This window comes from Cynocephalus volans, chromosome 6, assembly GCF_027409185.1.
Source record: "Cynocephalus volans isolate mCynVol1 chromosome 6, mCynVol1.pri, whole genome shotgun sequence".
NCBI classification, from domain to species: Eukaryota; Metazoa; Chordata; class Mammalia; order Dermoptera; family Cynocephalidae; genus Cynocephalus; species Cynocephalus volans.
The window spans coordinates 65,629,566-65,643,817 of record NC_084465.1 but is presented as its reverse complement, the minus strand read 5'-3'; the positions used below and the strand labels follow the sequence as shown (position 1 = coordinate 65,643,817).

Here is a 14,252-nt window from a genome sequence, read left to right as displayed (position 1 = left end):
AAGTAGATGCTGATAAAGAGTTGTTTTCCAAGCTTTTAAGCTATGAATCTGGGTTTGTTTTTATAGAAGAGAATATACTACGAAATTAAATTAAGATAGGTAGAAATAAGTAAATTAGGAGCTATGTTACTTATCTTACCAAAAGTTCTTCTTGAAATTTTTCTGCCTTTTCTTTATAACTCACAAGTTCTTCTTTGGTAGCCACTGACTCAGCTCTAAGAGCCTCCAGTTCACCAAAAAATACACTTTCTTCGTTATGAATAAGCTCAGTAGTTGCCTGAATGGCAGTGAAAAACATAAAAAATTCATCATTAAAAAAAAAATTACAGCTAAGTTCAAGGAACTTATACATTCTAATAAAGCTTTTCAGGAATGATTGCCTAGAGATAAAAGAAGTTGAAATGATCAATGGTCTTTAAACAAATAGGGAAACTTTTTCAGAATCATCATTTTATATTCTTGAGATGATAAGAATAATTTTCCAAGAATGAAAGGTATATCACATCATTAGTGATTTAGTCTAAAGCTTTATAAACTATTAATAAAAATATTATTTGTTACCATTCTAAAGTGTTTCATAATTACCTCACTTTCCTCAAGAGATACCAGGTATAACTAAGATAATTCTTAGAAGTTATACATGGAAAGTCATATTACTATTTTAATATTTATTACTTACAATAGTTTACAGTTCCAATGAGCTAAGAGAAAAAAGCCCAGTAAACAGAATTATCATTCTTTGCAAAATAAATTACATAATTATAGGATTCTGATATACCACTTAATCTCCTGGTGTTTAGACAAGACTGTGTACATCTACTACTCAAAATTATAAATGTATCAAGTGAGAATATGGAAAAAAATAAGTTCTTGTCCTATCTCTCATATGCTAAGAGATAAATGCGATTTCAGATCTTTACATAAGTAGACTTACAGGAGTCAAATAAGAATTTTTCCTAAGAAAAGAAAAAACCTATTATCAGGTATAACATTTGCAAAAGCTGATGATTTGTCACTCACATATTAATTCAGTAGAATACCAATATATTTTGATATTTTTCATTACTTAAAAGGGACAATAACATAACACGCATATTAGAGTAAAATTAAGGGGAAAAAACCCCACACAAGTCCCAGAAGACATTTGCTAAACTTAATGTTTCCAAGTTTCTTCTGACTGCTCTATTTAATGACTATGATGATAAAATAAATATCATGTTTGAAGACCACAGAATATAGTTTGTATCCATTATTCTAGTGATAACAATATGACTGCACAGTGTTAAATTCAATTTGGCCAGAGGCTGTGTATGTACCTTGAGTTTCCATGTAAGGGACTTCAACCAAACTTAGTATACACAAACAAACTGAAAACCTCACAGGAGTACAACAAACAGCCGGGCCTCAGCCAATCACAGGGAGCCAGTGGATCAGACCATGTTCAAATAAGGCAAATGTCTAGTTGTAACCAATCAAGCTATTTCTGTTTTTTACTTGGGAGTGCTGTCTACGAACACTTACTACCCACTGTTGAACAGCAGGGCTTTCTGAACTTCTGGTGCTAAGTGCTCCTTGATTCATGAATCATTCTTTGCTAAAATAAACTGTTAAATTTAGTTTGTCTAAAGTTTTTCTTTTTATAACAGTATAGTAATTTTTATAAAAACTCTTTATGTATAAATTGCTAGATGTAGGGCTGGTTGGTTAGCTCAGTTGGTTAGAGCACAGCCTTATAACACCAAGGTCAAGAATTCAGATCCTTATATTGGCCAACCGCCAAAAATAAATAAGTAGATAAATAAATTGCTAGATGGAAAAAGATCATATTTAATTTAATAAACTAGTATTCAGCTTAATGAACAAAGGAAAGTAAGTTTCTTAGGGTATTTAAGTGAAAAAACCTATACAAAACTAACCCCAGTAACTCCAAAATCTCCTTGAGGGCTTGTTCTCCTTTCTTTCCCTCCCTGTTTTTTCCCATCGTCCTCCAAAAGCTTCTGTAGTTCAAGCAGCTTCTTTTCCTTTTCCAAGACATTTTTCTCTGCAATTTCTACTTGTTCTTTTCCTAAAATCAAACTAGTGTGCATTTCAACCACCTGGCTTTCTAATTCTGATATTCTTAAGGTTAATGCTGATACATCTGACTTCATCTCATTTTCTTTTAGTTGATTTAAATTCTGTATATTTGTTCTTTCAGGTTCTGATGAAATTGTTTGTTTATCTTGATAGAATTTCACATACTCCTGAACTGCCTCAAGTTGGATTTGACTCACAAGAGCAGCAGCTACTTTTTCCTCAAGTATTTTCTGTAGGTGTACAATCTTCTTTTGAAGCATTTCTGTTTCACACTGTCCTTGCTCTTGCATGTTTTTTATTTGTTTATAACACTGGATAAGCTCTAAGTCCTTTGCACTAACAGTGTTCTCAAGTTGTAGCAACTTTGTTTCCAAACTACTTATGGAAACTTTGCTGTTTTCTTCAAAACATTTGAGGTAAGTCTGACTTTCTAGGGGTTTAAGAGAATCCTCAGTACAGACTACTTCAAGTTCATCTTTGCTCAGATCATCTATAGCTATGTTAACACTTTTCTCTGATACGCTTTGAATTTTTTCCGTGTTTTCACGTTCTTTCTTCAAGCTGCATAATTCTTGTGTTAGCTGATTCATTTTAAAGTTGGTTTCTTTAAGTACATTTTTTGTGAAGGTCATTTCTTCATTAGTGGTTTTCACTTGCTGTTCCAAAGCCAGCTTCTCAGCTATAACCATATCCAACTGATGTTTTAAACTGTCTGCTTCTTCTGGGAGTGAATTAGCATCCACTGATGTCTTCTGTTTGATATTTGCCAATTCCTGTTGAAGTTTCTCAATCACTTCATTGAACTGCTCTATTTCTTTTTCTCTATTTTTCTTCACACATTCTTGATCACTTATCAAACATTCTATTTGGGTTTCAAGATCCTTTATCAGTTCATTTTTTTCTTCTATAACCTATTAGTTAATGAAAAAAGAAAATATACATATTAAATGTGTATCTATATTTTGGAAATTGTATTTTATTTTAGGGCATGATCTTAAAGAGATGATCACACACACAAAATATATTTCTCAGACATACATGTTATTTTATATAACACCTCCCCGTCATATCAAACAAGAACCTTATTTAGAACTTCATTCAGAAAGTTCTGTTAAGTATAAAGTGACTAATACTTTTAGTAGCTGATTTCATACTAGGAAAACAGTTAATATCAGTAGAGTCTAATTGAAAAAAATAAGTATTGAAATAAAATCTACAACAGATGGCAACCAAAGGTAATTACCCTATTTAACTCATATTAAATAGAAGAATTTATAATATATTTGGTTAGAATGATATGATGAACTCTAAGTCACAGAGCCTCCCTGAAAAGCTTAAAACCCTTAGACAGTATTAGCGAGATAGGAGGTGCTCAGTTTCCCTTGGGTTTGCGTTTCAGACCACTCCTCTGAACTCCAGGCCACTCCTCTGGGCCTCAAACCACTTCCCTAAGACTCAAGCCCCTTCTGAGTCCTTGAGCTACTGTTGCTTGTTTTACCTATTTTTGGTACCAATACTAGGAGATTGAGATCAAAGGAGGCAAACTTACGTAATCTTGGTAGTTGAGCATGCTCAGTAAAAAGGAGCTCATCCCTTGAATAACCCTGGTGCATGTGATGGAATCTGACAATGAGCATGCTCTAAAAGAGACCAACTAAGTATGTGCAAACCTGTTGCATAACTGGGAACCACCCCCTTAGCTGAATACTTATTAGACAGCATGAATATGTATAGATAGCCAAGCTATATAAGTTGAATCCAGGAAGAAGGCAGGGCTGTTGCTCATTCTCTCTGGAGTCAGCCTGCACTTCACTATGAAGTGTGTATACATTACTTGTGTTAAACTTGCCTTTAGCAGACTGCTGTTTGCTCTGGAGCCAGCCTTCACTTTATCTGTAAAGTGCCTATTTCTTACTTTTGTATTAAATTTGGTGTGGTCACTGCTCAATCTGTGGAGCTAGGCCTACTTTCCTTGTGAAGTTTGTATTTCTTATTCTTTACATTAAACCTGCTTTCACTTTGTACTGTGACTCTGTTCTTGAATTCTTTCTTGTGGCAGAGTCAAGAATCTGGTAGAGGATGGGATGGGTTGAGATATGCTATCCAACCTCACCAGACCCTCTCCTCTGCTGTCATTAGGAGGGGACAAAAACTCACACAGAATGTTAAGCTATGTGTCTTAATAAATTAAAATTGATGAATAAAAGAGAATTAAGATTTATTTCTTAAATAAAATGGGAAATTGAAAATTATAACCACTTTGCCCTTTAAAATTCTAGCCCATAATAATTTCAGGTAACGACCAATTTTAAATGAGTATACCTTATTATCTGTTGTAATTTTAAGCTGCTGCTGAAGTTTTGTAATTTGCTCATTTAATCGGTCAATTTCTACCTCTTTTTCCTGTATTATTTGAGCAAATTTCCCAAATAGGACATGTTGGTCCTGAGTAAAGATAGCATCAGATTCCTTTATGGCAAATCCTAGTTTCTCCATTTCATCCTAGGGACAAAAATAACCATCACAGTTGTTATGTATCATTACATGTCATTTTCAGAACATTCTTTCAATTAACTCTTACAAAGGATATAGTGCCTATAATGTACAAATGAAAAAAAAAATAGAGCTAGCATATGGTTACTGTAAATCAATAATTCTTAAAATATTTTGATATAAGGTCTCAAAAATTCTTCATTTATGATGAATTCAAATGTTTATGGTGGGCTGAAAACAAGTTCCATGCAAAGCCATTTGCATGTTAATGTTCCTATGCTAAGTAATATTAGGCAGCTAGATTTAGAAATGCTTAATAAAGCTACACAGGACCAAAACTACAAATTATTTATAGACAAAAGTTTTTCTAAACTAATTACCTTAAATAATTTGTTTTCTTGTTCAAGTTCTTGTAGGCGGGTAGTAGATTCCTTTTTCTGTATTTCTAATTGCATATGCAGTTGCTGAACTTCTTCATTCTTATTTTCCAGTTCTTCTCTAAACTGCTCTAATTGTTCTTCTAAGTTTGTGATCTTTAACACCAAAATTATCAAAAGTAAGAAGAAATGTTCACACAAATATTTATTTTTCAAGATAGAATGAAGAGTGCTGTATTAGCTTTATAAAGTATGTATGCTTAAAACATGAGTCATAAGAATAAAGGAAAGTGGATTTTCTAAGCCACGTATAACTGTGTGGTTCCTAGACATGCTCAAACTTAACACCCTTAAACTATCTTACCCAAAGCAGCATGGAGATCTTCTGAGGAAGGATACAAGGAACCATTTCTTACCTAAAATATCTTCTGATAAAGCAGAAAAGTGTCATGGGAGAAAGGGGAAGAGTCCACATATTAAACCTTAGTTTATGTTAAGTTTAGTTGCTATCAAAAGGCTCAACAAAGCTGTAGAATTAAGTCATTTATTTGAGCCACCAAATAAAACTAGCTCAATTTAGTCCACAGATATCGAATTAACCCACTGAAAGGCTTGGCTGCCGTGTGTCTTGTTTAAACAGAAGGAAGCAGAGGTATAAACTAAGACCAAGAGATCCTTAAGTAGGAATTACAGACACCTTAGAGTAAGTTAATTATACAATTTTAAGAGAAAATTAGAGAGCTCCTATAGGTAGAACAACAGAAATTTAGCTCATTTCTGAGGATGCATTATCAATAATGGTAAAGCATCTGCTCTTTGATGGTTATACAGAGACTGAAACTAATGATGAATATTAAGAACTAGTTATCTTGATATTTACAAAACTGGGTTTGACTGAGGACAGTAACGATCATTTAGCTCACTAGTTTGTAGCTACTTAATAAATATTTAATGAATAAATTTCCAGAGGTGTATTTACCTGATGATCAAAACTGCTACATTTTAACCTAAGATGCAGGAGCAGCATTTAGTGGCAGCTGGCTCAGAGAGTAGCCTATAAATTATTTAGTGCCTTAGAAGCTGAAAGAGGACATATGCTGATTACAAGCTGACATATAATTACAATCATATCTTAAGCACTGGCAAGACAAGATCTTAAAATCAGTTAGCGTAAAATTTCTTAAACAGAAATAGTATCAATACTGGTAATATTAGTCATCATTTATAGACAATTTACTGCTAAGCACTGTACAAAGTGATTTTTATGTATTAATTTTTAAAAATCCTGTAACAACCTTATCAGATCTGTTCTATAATTATCCCTGTTTTAGAGATGAGAAAAGGAGTCATAGAGAGGAGTAATTTGCCTTGGGGTCCCATGGCTAGTATGTGGTAAAGCTGGCTTTTGAACCTGGGGAGTTTACCTCTGTAGCCTTTTATTCTACACCATCATTTATTCTGCTTCTAATAACTAATGTCTAAGACTTACATTTAAAATTTTTCCTGTAACACTGGTATTAAACTCAGTAGATGCTGAAATACATTTAGTGTTTGTGCATAGATAATTAACAGGTTAGTTTGCTGAAAACTGTGATGGTCATATCTTCTTCAAAGTTATCTAACATAATAGTATTTACAACTATCCCTATCTTGTACAACTACTTTTGATGACAAGGTGCTAGTGAAGTCAACACATACATAGTTATTTAAGTTCAAAATTGCTGCTCTACCTCACATGACATTTCCTTTCTTTTTTGATACAACTGTTTATGGTCAAATTCTTAGCTGATGAGGTGTGCAGAGTCGTATGCTGCAACCAAGACCTGCATTTTAATAAGATCCCCAGGTGATTCATAGGCACATTAAAGTTTGCGAAGCACTGGTCTAAAGCACTAACGTTATAAGTAGCTGAGCTTCAAGTAACACATCAGAGACTTCAATCCCCCCAAATGACACGATGGGACATTCTCTCTTCTTATTCAGCCAGACCGTGAAGACAGTCTCAAGCTGTCTTACTATTAAGCTTGTAACAATCCCAAACCAGAAGAGCATTATTACCAGAAAAACATTATTAAAGTTAAAAAATGGACTGGTAGCTAGCTACTTGTTTTAATCTTGCTTAATTTATGTACCAACTGATATCTAGACTATTTGGATTATATTCATTTTCCCTTGTATTTTTCTTTTTCTTTTTAATGTTTTTATCTCTTTCAAATGTATATATATCTTAAGTAGAGAGTAGATTCCTTGAAGTAATTTGCTGGTTTTTCAATTGGACAGCAGTGCTCTACACACAGTAAAAGTTCAATAAATGTTGAATGACAGTCTTTAATACTGCTTACCACCAAGGCAAAACATGCCCCAATGCTTTGGCAGTACAGTATCACAAAGGATCCAGAATCAGAGAAATCTGGAAGGAATTCTTGCTTCAACCACTTAGTATGTGACCATGAGCAAGTTATTTAACCTCTTTTAAGACTCAGTTTACACATCTGCAAAAGTGAGATAATAGAACCTGCTCCCAGAAGAGTGTAAGGATTAATGGTATAAGGCATTTAAAATACTTGACACTTTCTAGCACACAACCCTCAACAAAACTGACTATTATTGCTATCTGTAAGCTAGATCTCATTAGCTCTATAAATGGCTAAAATCTATTGAAGGCATCTTTTTCTAAAAGAAATGCTTCTATTCCTCTCCACATTATTCCCTTTCTCCTATAATCCTGAAACTCCTTTCTTTTAAGTTTTCTTCTCTTTCTATTCATCCTTAATTTCTAAATATTCTATCAAACTTTTAAAAAAAATGTTTTATACAAATTTAGGCTCTGAGAGTAGTGGGAAGTATCTCAAATATAATGACACATATGGACATCTTCTGTTTATATTCCATCAGATATCTGAAAACATTTGCCTAGTTTTCAGAACAGAATGCTTAAGAAGTTATTTTCATTAAAAGACATCTTTGAATTCTACGTTTCTGCCTCTCAGTCGCCAGTTACAGGTAAGTGAATGGGTTCTGACAGTGTACTTGATACTGTTATTAAAAACTAGTAGATGACGGTCAGTTGTCAGTTTAACCTCTTACTCATTCAGCATCTCTGGCCCTTGTTCTCTTTTTCTGTAACAATTGGGAGTCGGTTGATAGATGTTCTCTAAGGTTTTTCGCAGTTCTAAAATGACTACGATTCTGAGTAACAGGTAGTTATTAGATACTTAATTCAAGAAATTAAGGTGTTAGAAGTACTATATTATATTCAAAAGATAAAAAAAAATACATTAGTAAGCTTAATCGACTATCCACAGTCAACTTTCATTGCTTTTAGGTCCAGTTTTGGAGGTCCATCTTTTTACAAAGCAAATTATTTCTTTACTTAGTTTAAGGGAAATCTTTAAACGTTAATTCTTTTCAAATATAGATTTGGTTGCATATATAAACAAAAGTGCTCTCTACCTCCCCACAAAAAACCAAAAAGCAAAATAAACAAGGGCTTCTCAGATCAACATTAATCAGTATTATGTGATAATGAGAAAATAATGCTTTTTAAGGAAATAATCATTTCAACTAAAACCATTTATATTGATGCCTTTTTTCTCCTGTGAACTACAAGTTCTCTAAGCTGAGTTTTATCTGATATTTAGATGATTTTTGTATTTTTCAAAGCATTTAACACTTCTATACTATTTAAATTTAACAAATATTTGTTAAAATATATTAAATGTTCTGAGAAAATTATAAAGAAAGACAAAAATGTTATTCTTAAAATTTTAAACATTTTAAATGATGTAATATAGTTAGATATAATATATATATGTTTTAGAATATAATATAATATATTTTATGTTATAAACATAAATATAATATGTTTTAGAAAAACTGTTAGTAGACAAAGGCTTAAATAAGTTATAACTTAATTAGGAAGCTGAAATTATTACTGAGTAGAGACATATAGGAGAACTTCATGTAATTACTATTAATCTTTTGTTTTAAGACCATGGTTGGAATATTATCAAACAGCATTATAATCTCCCAGGGCAACACAGCTAAAAAAAAAAAAAAAAAAAAAAAAAACAACTTACAGCAAAGCAGCAATAATTCAATGCCTATGCTACAGTTAGGAGAAAAGAAAGACACTGCCTTTTGCCCTAACATTACTCTCTCTCTCCACTTTCCATTCAATTCATAAATTGGCTTTCTTTCTGTAACTCTAAACTTCTTCCTGCTTTAAGGCCTTTACACTGCTTATTTTCTCCACCTAGAATACCTCCTTATGTCAGCTTATTTGTTCATGTTTAATGTCTTCAAGGTTAAGTTAGGCATTGAGCTGAGAAAAGTCTAAACTTCAGTTTTAGACTCCATTCTGTTCAAATGATATTTTTAAAGTAACTGATTTAAAATAATTCAAACCATAGTTTGTCACTTAAAAATAAACTCCTTACCTCTTTTTCCTTTCTGTCTATGGCATCTCGCTCAGCCTGCAACTGTACTTCTAGGGACAATTCTGCTTTAGCTTCAATAGCTCCAAATTGTTTCTGGTCCTCTACCTTTTAAATATATAAAAATTTTCTTAAAATTTTGACATTAATTCCTGATTATCCATTTTTTTTAAGAAGTAGCAATTCTATTTCTCCAATTAGGAATAGAAAATCTACATTAGTGAATAACCAAAAAGTTACAGATATTCAGTCTTAAATGCATTTTTCATAAATTCAAACAGAAATTTTTGACACTTAAAAATACATTCTTCAGATAAAATGAAGGAATCCCCACCTGCCCCCCTCCCAAGCTACCTATCCTGCTCTTCTTTTATCCAGTTTTTGCTTTCTTCAGTGTAATGGAGATGTATTTTATTACTTCTTAATTTGCGGGAAAGCATCAGCTTAAACTGGTGTCATTTTTCTCTTAGCTATTACTGATAGTTAAAAGGGTAATTAATTCTTCTGGTTTAACTAATCTGCCTTTCTCAGAACTAAAGTATACAAGCAACATTTGGAAATAAGAATAAATGGAAATGGTTATGATATCAACAAAGAAACAGATAAATATATTATGTAATAATATCGACAAGTCAACAGAAACTTTTTATTTAAAAGAACTGATGTTTGTGTAACTAGAAGTAATCATCATTAAAACACTTGATAAAGTTAACTCAAATAAAATGTCACACCTTTTGAAAAGTGTCGGCACTAACAAGTAAGGCTTGCTCCAGTTCCCTTACTCTGAACTCTAGTTTCTCAATTTCTTCATTCCGCTCTTGTATATCCCTCTGAAGCTGCTCTTTAGAGAGCAAAAGCTCACTGCACTTGTCTGTTTTTTCTTTCAGATGATTTGCTAACTGTTCAACCTAAAAATAAGCAAAATTATAATGTGAAAAATTTTAAAACATATCTACTTCATTTCAAAAAGTATTTTTTTCAAAAACTAATTTTAAATACTATATTAATTTCATTTTTGATAAGGATAGCAACTATTGTCTCCAACAAAGGTGACATTTTCTGAATTGATAAAACTAAGCAACACTAGTAAAAGAGAAATAATAATGCTTTCACTTAACCCTTTCAAACAAAGTTCTTTCTCTTAACCCTTTCAAACAAAGTTCTTTCTCTTAAGACTAAGATTTTCTCCAGTTAGGAGGAGGAAAAAAACTATATTTTGAGTCATGTTGAATTATCTAATACTGCAACCACACTAAGACCTAATAAAGACCACAAATTTGCAGAGCACTTACTCTTATGTGAGATAAGGTGACTTAAACAAATCTTTCATGGACTATATTTTGATATAGTCATTTGGAAAGCTTTTTCAACCTACACATTCCATCAGCCCAGAATAGATATGAGGATGAAGTCAGGGATCTGTGCACCTTGAAAGTTTCCCTAAGTGTCTCTGGTCTTGTTTATCCGCTACCCAAAATAAATGATGAAGTTGCTCTAAGACTTATTCACTAAGACTGATATGCAGGTCCCTCCAAGTGAATCGCTCTGTGACAGAAGAACACAGGAAGGATTTTAATAAGACATTTTATGAAATCAGTTCTAACCAAGTGAGGAGAGAAAGCATACTAAAAAAACACATGTGATGGTAAGAAATAAAGGAATTCAACTTTATTTCAGTGAAATACTTTGAGGAAATTACCTAAAAGTAACAATTATTCCTCTGAACATTAAAAAAATGCAAACTTAACTGTAATTACAGGCTGGAGGATGACAGTAATAAAGCCTCTGAGGAGAAACTTTAATAATAAGAGGTTGACCAAAATTTGGAGTAAAGGAAAGACAAAAAGACAATAAAGCAAGTATAATGAAATGGCATGATACATAATTACAGTCAGATTTTTTTGATATTGAGAAAATCAGAGGCTGAGAATCAGATCTGGCAAGGGAAAAAAAGGATAATCACAATGTTTTCATGGAGAAAAATCAAACATGCACATCCTTTTTAGTTTGATAAAGTTTCATGAATGAGGCAGGTCAACCTTTTCAAATATAAGAAAATTATATAATAGGAAATGGCAATCTGAGTTCTAGAGCTTAATCATCCTTTAGAGTTTCAACAAACAACTATCTTTTATTTCAAAACAACTATTTTTCAAAAGCTGAAAATATGTTTACTAGGAATAAGGGCAATAACTACAAACTCTGTGGGGACTGGTAATTTTTCTACTGCTTAGTAGATATGATAATATTTTATTACAATGATCTTATGTGCATTTTATACTTCTTTGGAGTTATTTTAAGAGAAATGAAATCCAGTGAACTGCACAGAAATTGTATGTTATAATTTTTAGAAATAAAAATTATTTCAGAAATAATAGTTAAATTTAAGTGTTCACCATGAGCCAGGCCAATACTCCTATGAGGTGAGTTCTATTACAATCTTTTAGACATGAATTAACAAAGATTTGAGAGGTTAAGTGACTTAATCGTTGTCACACACCTAGTAAATGGTAATGCCATGATCCAAACTGGGATTGCTTTACCCCAAGCATAATCTCTTTATTGTGACAAACAATAGGAATTTATACATTTTCCCTCATTCATGTAGCATTCATGATAAATATGGAGTTCTGACTGTTTCTATATGGGGAAAATGAACAATTGGGGTGAAAAAGTAGAAGCAGAGAGACTGGTTAGGAGGCTACCATAATCATCCAGGCAAACAATGAAGAATACTAGGATTTAGGGAGATGAATGAAAGTGGAAAGAGTAGAAAGATGTTGTGTAACCTGACCCACTAATGGGCGGGGAGTAGGGGTTGAGAAACAGTGGAATTAAAATTCTAGGTCTTAGCAATGAGGAAGGTATAGTAGGAATAGAATTTACTGAGATGGGCCGGCCCGTGGCTCACTCGGGAGAGTGCGGTGCTGATAACACCAAGGCCCTGGGTTCGGATCCCATATACGGATGGCCGGTTCGCTCACTGGCTGAGCGTGGTGCTGACAACACCAAGTCAAGGCTTAAGATCCCCTTACCGGTCATCTTGTTAAAAAAAAAAAAAAAAAAAAAGAATTTACTGAGATGAAGAAGGAACATGTTTTATTCTTGTCTTTCTTTGGTAGGGGCTAATCAGAAATCAAGAGCTCTCTTTTAGAAATGTTCATTTTGAGACATCTAGGTGGAGGTAAAGCAGGAAGCTGAATATTCAAGTCTGGAGCTCAACAGACATGTCAGAAATGGAGGTACAAATGTGCAGTCATTTTGACCACCTGAGAAAATAATATAAATAAGGAAAAAAAAGTGGCATACAACTGAGTCTTGGGCCACTCCATCATTTGCTTTGCATAGGTAAGAGGAGAAATAAAGACTACAGGAGAGGAAGCAGTGGAGTAGATGTGTCACAGGAGCCAAGAGAGAAACTGATTCCAGAAGAAGGTTGTAATGAGTTCCTTTGAATGGTTCAGAAGAATTTGTACATAGCCATCAGGCTCTGGGTAAAATGCATAGGAAGTTTAAGTAGAGTAAACCCCACTGCAATAGAGGGGTTGTAAAGTTCACTAGAGTGGACTGAGAAGAGAATGGGAAATGGGAAATGGGAAAATGAAGAGAGAACTCTTGATCAGTTTTGTTGGGAACGGAAATAGAAAAATGAGCAGGGAGATTTATTTAATTGGGCAGTATCAGAAGACATATGCAAATGGGAATGATTCCAAATTTCAATACAGATAATTTTTAGAGTTAAAGACCTTCTGACGTTTAAGTAATATTTAATTTTCTGATTTTGAAGATTTATATACAATAGAAAGAATTCACTTTTAAGTTTTTCATGATATGTATCTTACTTTATACTCAAGGTACAAATTACTGTTAGGTACAAAATACCAATAAAGTTCTTACCTCTCTAGTCTGATGTTCATTGATAGGCTGAAATCGAGGTAGAACCTTAAGTTGCTGCTCTAGTTTCTGGATTTCCTGTTGGAATACATCTCTCTCATGTTCTCTATCAATAGCTTGCTCCTGAAGTTTAATAATAATAATGGTAACTAAAGTAACAATATTTATTGAAGCTATTATTTCCCCTACTTCCCTTTAATTATAGGTTAGTTTTGTTTGAAGACAAAGGACTGATGACGATGGAATACCCCAAACCATAAAGGTTTAAAAAACTAATATTTTTTGTATGGCATATAGCCTATTTGGTATCTTCAACAAAAATTTAAGTATTTTAAATGTTATTTGTAGTATGTTTCTTTTTAATTCCAGTGATGTTAAACACAGACTGGAAAAAATATTCTCCTTAAAATGAATTCACATTTTTGGAACAGAGGAGGAATTCCACTATTAATTTAGTCATTAAACAAAGTAAGAAAAGCAAATTATTTGGTAAATCAATTTCTCTAATCCTAATCTAGGTTTTATACCTAAAACTATAAAATGTATAAGAATGTGATTCTCTAATGTATAAAGGGAACATTAGGCTTAAATGAAACCCCCCCAAAAAGAAAATCAATGTAAAATTAGAGATTTAACATCTTTTTTGGAAGAGAGTAATGGCAGCATGACAACTGCTCCACTGTCCTGTTTCCAAGTGCCTCCTGTTACCTGTGTATATCTTTTGAAGGTGAAGTAGTGGTGGCCAGTTAGCTCTTGGGATCCTCACCTGTTTGGGCTATGGGTTAAATGAAAGACTAGGATAAGCTTCTTAACTTTGTTTAGAAAGTGTAACTGGAAGGGCTTATTCATAATCTGGTTGTACTGCTTTTAATTCTGATGATTGCACAATAAGAATTACTGGAATTTTTAATTGGAATAGTACATTTTGATCAATTGGTAGAATACACATATAGGTGAAACTATTAATTCAAGAGTC

General features: G+C 33.0%; 1 protein-coding gene across 6 annotated transcripts in view; it reads right to left on the bottom strand.

Annotated features, from left to right (window-relative positions):
* AKAP9 (A-kinase anchoring protein 9) overlaps window positions 1-14,252 on the bottom strand; it is a 136,493-nt gene that overhangs the window by 23,236 nt on the left and 99,005 nt on the right. For all 6 annotated transcript variants that reach the window (XM_063100021.1, XM_063100023.1, XM_063100022.1 and 3 more), the window contains 7 exons: window positions 13,280-13,399; window positions 10,114-10,290; window positions 9,386-9,490; window positions 4,950-5,102; window positions 4,399-4,578; window positions 1,917-2,987; window positions 140-277 (listed from right to left, as the gene is read on the bottom strand). In XM_063100021.1, coding sequence (XP_062956091.1) covers window positions 140-277; window positions 1,917-2,987; window positions 4,399-4,578; window positions 4,950-5,102; window positions 9,386-9,490; window positions 10,114-10,290; window positions 13,280-13,399 — 1,944 coding nt within the window. The remainder of the gene's footprint in view (window positions 1-139; window positions 278-1,916; window positions 2,988-4,398; window positions 4,579-4,949; window positions 5,103-9,385; window positions 9,491-10,113; window positions 10,291-13,279; window positions 13,400-14,252) is intronic.